The sequence below is a fragment of the Corvus brachyrhynchos genome, unplaced genomic scaffold (genome assembly GCF_000691975.1).
Source record: "Corvus brachyrhynchos isolate BGI_N302 unplaced genomic scaffold, ASM69197v1 scaffold1261, whole genome shotgun sequence".
Classification (NCBI taxonomy): domain Eukaryota; kingdom Metazoa; phylum Chordata; class Aves; order Passeriformes; family Corvidae; genus Corvus; species Corvus brachyrhynchos.
Genome location: NW_008236025.1, coordinates 20351 through 28195, shown reverse-complemented (window position 1 = coordinate 28195; position 7845 = coordinate 20351). Strand labels below are relative to the sequence as shown.

The following is a 7845-nucleotide window of genomic DNA, read 5'->3' as shown; positions in this document are numbered from 1 at the left end:
CAGAACGGGGGATCGGCGAGGGGCGGAGGCAGCTGGAGCAGAGGCGCCCCGGGAGGTGAAGGCTGCGGTCCCGGGGCTACCCGCGCTCCTCCGTCGCTGTCCCGTTTTCTTGCCCTCTGAGCCCTTTCGAAAGTGTCAACGCCTCAGTGCTTCTAAGAAAACTCTACCAGAAGTCTAAATACTGCAACATCATAAAACATCATCAGGGTGGGGACCTGTGCAGTCTTCCATGTCCTGAGTAGAGTCCCACCTGAGGCTGTGACAGTGTGGGGTTCCCAGCATGACCCCACATGTAAGATTTCATGACTTCCTATCACCTTTCCTGGGGTATTGATAGAATAGTCTCTATTCTGAGAGATTCATGCAGTATCTTCTAGCCTTAGAGAGATCCAGCACCTCCTGGGGCAAAATGTCATGCATCAGGGAGGGTCTTCAGGAATTAAAATCACGGGAACAGTCTGGAGAAAGGAGGCTCTCAATAAGCTTTGAAGGATCATGGTGTTTTGGGGAGGTACCTGAGGACTGCTGGAGGAAAGCACTGCTATCTTCAAGAAGGACAAGAAAGAGAACCCAAGGAACTTCCCTCAAGCCCTGAGATGCTGACAGAGCAACTAATCCAGGAAATAATTTCCAGGCACATGAAGAACAAGAATGTTTGCAGGATTCACCAAGGGGAACTCATGCTTGACAGACTTGATAATGAACTTCTATCCTGAAATGATTGGCTTTGTAGATGAGGGGAGAGAAGTGTGTATTGTTTTCCTTAACTTCAGGAAAGCTTTCAACACTGTCCTTCAAAATAAGGTCCTCCTAAGAGAAGCTGATGAAGTCTCAACTGAATGAGTAGATGGTGATCTGGACTGAACAGTCGACAGACAGATGATCCCCAAGAGCTGTGATAAGTGGCATGAGGCCTAGTTGGAGGTCAGTTCCTAGCAAGGCCCCCCAGGGGTCACTGTTGGGTCCAGCCCTCTTTAGCATCTTTAGCCATGATCTGGAAGATGGAAATAAAGATGAACCCCAACAAATTCTTTCATGAAACAAGAGTAGTAAGAGAGGCTGCTACACGGCAGGGTTGTGCTGCCACCCAGAGGGACCTCGGCAGGCTGGAGAAATGGAACCTGAGGCAGTTCAAAAAGCTGTACTAATTTTCAGTGGGATAAAGTTAATTGTTTTTCACAGTAGCTTGCACAGTGCTGTGTTTTCTATTTGTGATCAAACAGTGCTGATGACACAGACAGGGGGATGTTTTAGCTGTTGCTCAATTGTGCTCACAGAACATCAAGGCCTTCTCTGATTTGCATACTGCCCCAGCAGTGAGTAGGCTCGGGATGGACAAGATGCTGAGAGGAGAAACAGCCAGGACAGCTGATGCCAAATTAGAAAAGAATTATTCCATTCAATAATACATCATTTTTAGAAATAAGACTCAGAGAAAGAAGAAGGAAAGGAGCTGTTTGGAATTATGGCATATGGCACCCACAGTTCAGCCTCACAGTGTGAGGGTAACCAAGCACCGGTGCAGGTTCTCCAGGCAAAAGCTGAGAGCTGATAAAGAGAAACCAGACAAATTTCCAGGGCACCCTTGATGCGTTTTCCTGTTCTTGCCAGGACAAAAGAAGGTGTTCTTCAGGTCCCGGCAGTACAGTGATCCCCAGTGTACTGCAGTTAAGGCTTCCGGGTGGGAAAACCTCTTGTGAGCAACAGAAACAATGCAGCTCTGGGAGTTCTCCTTGTAGAATAGGCCAAGCTGAGTTCTACTTGAGCTCTGGGATGCCCAGATCAACTCACCTTTGAGTTTCCAACTCTACCAAACAGTGAGCCCAACCCAGGGGAAACTCCCATCTTGGTCATCATCTTCACCTTTGTCTTCAATCAGTTTCATTATCTGATGATCTCAAGTCACTGTTTTAAATATACAGCACCTCTTGCCTCATGGACAGCAATGCTATTGGTTGCATAGGTATTTCATAGTTTTACTAGGCTATCCTTAGTTTTTCTCTTCATTAGTATCTTCCAAAGAAGCAGATTTTGTGCTGACTGGGATGTGGGAGGATCTCATCATTTAACCATGTGCAGTGCAGAGAAGGTTACCCTGCCCAGTGCTGAAGGCATTAAGGTAAAAGCTGCTTTTGTCTTCTTTTGCTGCTCTGCAAAGAGGAGCAAGATGAGGATCTGTGGTCTATTGGGTTCTTGTGTCAAGGGCTAGGGCTGGCCAGGAGCAAGGCAGAGACATGCATCCCCTGGCTCTGCCCACAGCCTGGTCAAGGCTTTGGACAGGATGCCCCAGCAGCACTGGATTCTGCAGTGTCAGCTCCCTGGAAGTGCAGGTAAGGATTGACACTGTAACTGGATGTTACGTCCAGATGTGTTGATTGTTTCTGCATGAGGAAGTGAGAAAAGTCACATTTCAGCTCATCTGCAAAGAGTCCCATGGTCCTGCCTAAGTCACTGCTCTGAATACCTCTGCTTAGATGGGGACTTCGAGAAAAATAGGGAGGAGTTGTGATGGGAGATGTTGGAAAGGCTGATATAAGAAGGGGAGGATAATTTCAGGCATGAAAGCACAGCTGAGGCTGGAGGATGTAGAGCCTCACCCCTCCTGCGCTGTTGGTGACACAGATTTTGTACGAACGGAAATTTGGCTTAGCTTAAGGTGGTGCCTCAGAGCGCAGTAATAAATTGCAGTGTCCTGAAGAGAGACTCTTGCTATTTCTAAGGGGGCTGTTTTATTTTTGTAGACCATCATAGAGAATTTGCCACTGCGGTACCTGTCATTCTCTGAAGTTCTTAGTCCTTGCAGGAGAAATGTCAAAGTTCTTCCCGAGAACTGGCGGTACCAGAAGAAATTCAAAGTGGTGACGCTCTCCTCAGTGGTGGACTGGCAAGGCAGAACCACTCGCTGCCCAACTTTGACTAGCACCTCAGAGAAGAATTGCTTCAGGGGGTCACCTCCAACAAGACCTGCAACACAGGCACAAAGGTTTCTGCAGAGAAGTTTGCTTCCTTCTCTCACTTGCTCTCTGTTTAAGACTTCCCCAATCTTTGCTGTCTTTCCAAAGAAATGGAAAGTTCAGATATCTACATCCATCCCCCTTCTATATTTCTCCCTGACCTCATCATCTTGTCAGTAGAGACCTCCAAGTAACTTATTAAAAACCATGAGAGACAATAGGAAGGACATGAATACACCCACCTGACTGGATTAGCAGGACACATGCTGGCACAGCCATTGTGAAGATCATTTTTCCCAGCTCAAGAATTCTTTTCGTTTGAGAGACTCTCAGCACAAAGCAGAACACTCTTGGTAGTACAATGAAATGGCTGCACCCTGCAGAGAGTGCAGAGCATGTGTGACATAGTCACGCCTCTGGGAGGGCTGGAATGAGGCCCTTTTGCCTTTGCTTGTCTCCACAGCAGAGAGTGGACAGTCTCAGTGGCTTCCTGTACTTTTCCCTTGGCTTCCTTCTCTGTTCATAACATTTACTGTACGAGGTAATGTCTCTACCTCGCTGCAGAGTGTGTCTGCTTTTGTCTGCTCCTTGATGGTGGGCGGGCTTCTAAAAGCACAACAGCTCCTCAGAGCGTCCTCAGAGCATTCAGGGGTCTGGGAAACACAGGTGTCATGCTCTTTTCAAGCAGTTTTTTCTCTTAGTTTACCCTATGGTATTTTGGAAGCAGCTGTTCAGTGTTTCTCCACACTTGACGACTCAGGAGACAAGGGAGGAAGTTGATTGGTGGGGAAAAGTTATCTTAATGGGTGAACACAAAAGTTTCTAGAATAGGGTGATGAAGTCCTGGTTCCAATGGGTTGGCTTAGTGCTGGCTGGGGGAGAGCAAACTGAGGGGATGGTGGGGAGGGGGAATCTGCAGCCCCATCCCCAGTGCAGTTCTTTACCTGTGCAAGGCATAAGGGCAGGACTTGGGCCTTTCCAGCCACTGTTGGCACAGTGAAAAGGAGAGGGACTGAGATGGGGACGGGCACGGGGACAGGAACAGGGGGCAAAACCCTGGTGAGCAGAGAAGTGCCAAAGAGCAGCTCCTGAGCAGCACTCTCCCTCTCCAGGCTCCTGGCAAATCCTGAGTATTACTGCAACCCTAGGGTATATCACCGTGGACTGTAGGGAGGAGGAGAGAAGATCTAGCAGGCAGGAATTGTGCAGCAAGATTGATTGATTTAATTATTTTACAAACTCTTTTATAGACTTTTTTCTTCATAGTCTAATTGGACAAAGGATCAGCCACCCCTTGGGGGTGATTGGCTAAAATCCTAAAACATCCATTGTCAAAATATTTTTCTACTGTACTATAAACAAGACTTTTCAAGGTTGCAGGTGTTTGGTTGTTTACAGAACTCTGCTACCTCTTCTGTGAGAGAGAAAAGTCTCTCACGGGCTTAGAAAATAGCAAGAAAATCCTTGCTAGCAGCATTTTTGTATCCACACCTGACCCTCTGCTGTTTCTCTTTTTGGTGCATACTTTGACTACAATAGAGAGAGACCTTCACTGCTGGGCATCTGATTCTGCAGCAATGTACTTTTTATCAGCCAAGGCTGCAAGGTGGGGTTGGCCCTGTAAATCAAAGAGCCTCAGCTGAAATCTGCCCAGGTGGTGAACATCCCCTGGCCAAAGCAGCCACTGTTCCTCGAGGACCCAGCGATTCCTAGAAGGTGCCCGGGCTCACTGCTCCTCAATGACCCATATGACCAGTGATTTCAGTGCAAGGGGATGATGGTGCAGATGTTTGTGACAGACTGCCCAGCCAATGTGAGCACTTTGAAAGCTTCAGTGGGAAGGAGCTGGTTTGGTGCCATGCCTGTGGGAGGGCAATAAGGTACTCAGGTTTCTGCCTTTGGACACAAGGACAATGTCCTGCACCTGGGGAGGAACAACCCCATGCACCAGTATGTGCTGGGAACTGCCCAGCTGTTAAGCAGATTTGCAGAAAAGAGCCTGGGGGGGTCCTGCTGGATACCATGCTGACAATGAGCCAGTAATGCTCCCTTGCCTCAAAGAAGGAACTCATAAGGCAAACCCTATCCTTATTTACTCTCTAGCACGTGGGACAACAGCTGTGTCTTGTGCTGGTGAGGAACAGAGATGTGCCTTCCAGTGTGGGGATGCACTCCAAATACTTTCACATTGAATTAAGCTAAGAATCCAAAATGATATGAAGACATCATTGTTGGGGCCTGAAATGAGCAGGAAAACTGATCTTTGCAGGTGCAGGATAGAGACAGCTGAAAATACACAAGGTTTCATTTCAGTGCGTCTGCTGTGGGCAGATCTCTGCCAGGTTTGATCTGTTGCTGCTCAGCTGCACTGAGTCTCCTTCTGGGCCTGGCTGCTTTGTGGAACCTGTGGGCAGAGGAATAGATGGAGTCCCTGCTGTGAGCAGCATGTTCCCGTGTCAGGAGGGACACACACAAACACACACATGCTCGTGTGCCCTGACTCATGTCACTCATGCAAAAATCTGCACCCAAAACCACTTGCAGAAATCTAGCATGCAAAGAAGTCCAGGCAAGAGAACACATGCAGAAACATGGCAAACTGTGCACTCAGCTGGGGATGCCCTGGGGTAACCCCATCAGGGATTCTGGAACATTCTGGACAAGGGCAAGGCCCCAAATGGGCTAACTGTGTTGTTTGAAGACTGCACAGAGGGGAAGCAAATTGGGAGCTTTAAAGAAAACTTTGTATTCGAGGAGTCAGTGATCATGGGCAAGACACGTCTGCTCTCTTAGGCCTTGCACTGAATATTTGGGAAGCCCCTACAGTGCCCTGTGCCAGCCTGTGGGTGGGTGTCATGGCAGAAAACCTTTCAGCATGTAAGGAGAAAATGTATGATTTTTTATTTGTTTGTTTGGGGTTTTTTTGTTACACCAAATAAAAGGTACCATGGTGTGGGAGGGAAGCAGAAGCTCTTTCTGGTTGGGGTCTTTCTGGTTGGTTGTCTTTGGAAAATCCACCAGGGTCTGTATAATGCTGTATGAATGCAGGATTCCTAGCATCTGAAAGGAAGCAAGGTTTAATTCCTAGCTATCTCCTGGTTTTAGTCTGTATTACTAAATTTAATATTACTAATTTTACTAATACAACCTCTTTATTATGACATATGACCCTGCACCCCTTCTTCTGCCATGCCACCTCCCTGATGCAGAAGAGGAAAACACAAAACAGGCCAGCAGAATTTTACTGATACAATGTTAGGTGGGATATGGTCAAACCCAGGAACCGGCCACTTCTTGCCAACAAGATCCCAAAGGAGTGACCAAGACTGACATAATTTGCCTTTTCTGGACTCTTCCAGTGTGTGATCTGAGTCCTCTGCCCACACTGATGTGTTTGACCCAGAAATGCTTGGGCCTCTCATCCTATCACATGAAAAAAAGTCTTCATGCAGGAAGCCAAATCCCAGCCCATGGATTCAGCTGGGATGTTTTGCATTCAAGATGAGTTTGTCAGAAAAAGATCACCTCTACAAGGGATGCCTCTGTCAGCCTGGGACAGTAAAAGTCCATGCTAAAAACCAGCCCAGTTCTTTGCTCTCTCATCCCCTTCTCTTGCTTCATTCTCCTTGGGATTCAGGTGAGTCTGAAACCCTTTCTCCTCTGCTTTCTCTAAAAGGAGGTCTCAACTCAAAGCTGTCTCAGCTGAGACTGGCTTTTTCCTATGACAGCTCATGGGGCTTCTTGTCATGGGAAGGGCAGAAGGTTAGACATGGAGGGAGGCTGGGACTGTGATCAGGTGGCATCTGGACTTGGGGCTGGGCAGTGGCTGCATAGTAGCTGGTGGCTTTCTTTGAGCCCTGGCAGGATGAGGCCAATAAGCCCTCATACATCTCTGCAGAGCCTCCACCTCCTGGCCCCATGCTTTTCTTCCTCCCTGCCCTCTCTTCAGCTGCTCCTCATGCCTTAAGACATGTCCTGCACAGAGAAGTGCCAGCCCTGCCATCCTTGCCAGCCCTGTGGCCCCTGCCCGCTGGCCAACAGCTGCAATGAGTGCTGTGTCAGGCAGTGCCAGAGCTCCACCGTGGCCATCCAGCCCTCCCCAGTGGTGGTGACCCTGCCCGGGCCCATCCTCAGCTCCTTCCCACAGAACACCGTGGTGGGATCCTCCACCTCCACTGCTGTTGGCAGCATCCTCCGCTCTGGCAGAGTGCCCATCAGCTCTGGGGGCTTTGACATCTCCTGCATAACCAACCACTATGGTGGCAGAAGGTGTCCTCCATGCTAAAGCCACTGGTGCAGCCCTCACAAGCACCCCCAGCAATCCAGAAGCTGATGCTGGACTGAGGACAGAGCTCCCGGCCATTGAATTCAGAGGTGCTGAGCATCCAGTGCTGCCCTTCCAAAGGAGGGCAGGTGGGGTTCTCTGAAACCATGGCCAGTGTTTGACTTCCCTGTCTTACTCTCTCTTCCACCTCTTTCTTGTCTTTTGTATTTTTGTGCTGAAGGAACCCCAAAGCCAGAGTTACCAAGCCCAGCCAGGGAAGGGGAACAGAACCGATCCTTCACTCTCTTACTTGGAAGTCTCTGACCATGGGCTTTGGACAGTTCAGACAGCTACTGGAGCCACACAGAGTTCCTTGGGGACCTGCTGAGGGGCACAGCCTCTTCCCACACACCTCAGACCTCCAGCCCCTTAGGGCAATTTAGCAAACTTGATGCCCAACCACTCATCAAGCAGGAACCTCACAGCCTTTGAGGCTGGGTGTTAGCATGTTCAGTCCAGCTTTTATCCTGTCTCCTGGGGTCAACTCCAGCGATTCTGAGTTCTGTAAAATAAGTTCATGGTCTCAACACTGAGCCACTGTGAGGAGCACTTGAAGATGCCCATGAC

General features: G+C 48.8%; 1 protein-coding gene and 1 gene segment (V, D, J or C); one reads left to right on the top strand and one right to left on the bottom strand.

The window, feature by feature from the left end:
• The window catches only part of LOC103614304, a 5795-nt gene extending 3360 nt beyond the window's left edge, over positions 1-2435 (bottom strand). The window contains 1 exon segment of the V gene segment in view: positions 2408-2435. Coding sequence covers positions 2408-2435 — 28 coding nt within the window.
• A 4474-nt stretch (positions 2436-6909) lies between these two features.
• Positions 6910-7305, top strand: LOC103614301 (feather keratin Cos1-2). Its single transcript, XM_008632209.2, has one exon. It carries the CDS (start codon positions 6925-6927, stop codon positions 7237-7239), a length of 315 nt encoding a protein of 104 aa, XP_008630431.1. The 5' UTR covers positions 6910-6924; the 3' UTR covers positions 7240-7305.
• The last annotated feature ends 540 nt before the right edge of the window (positions 7306-7845 follow it).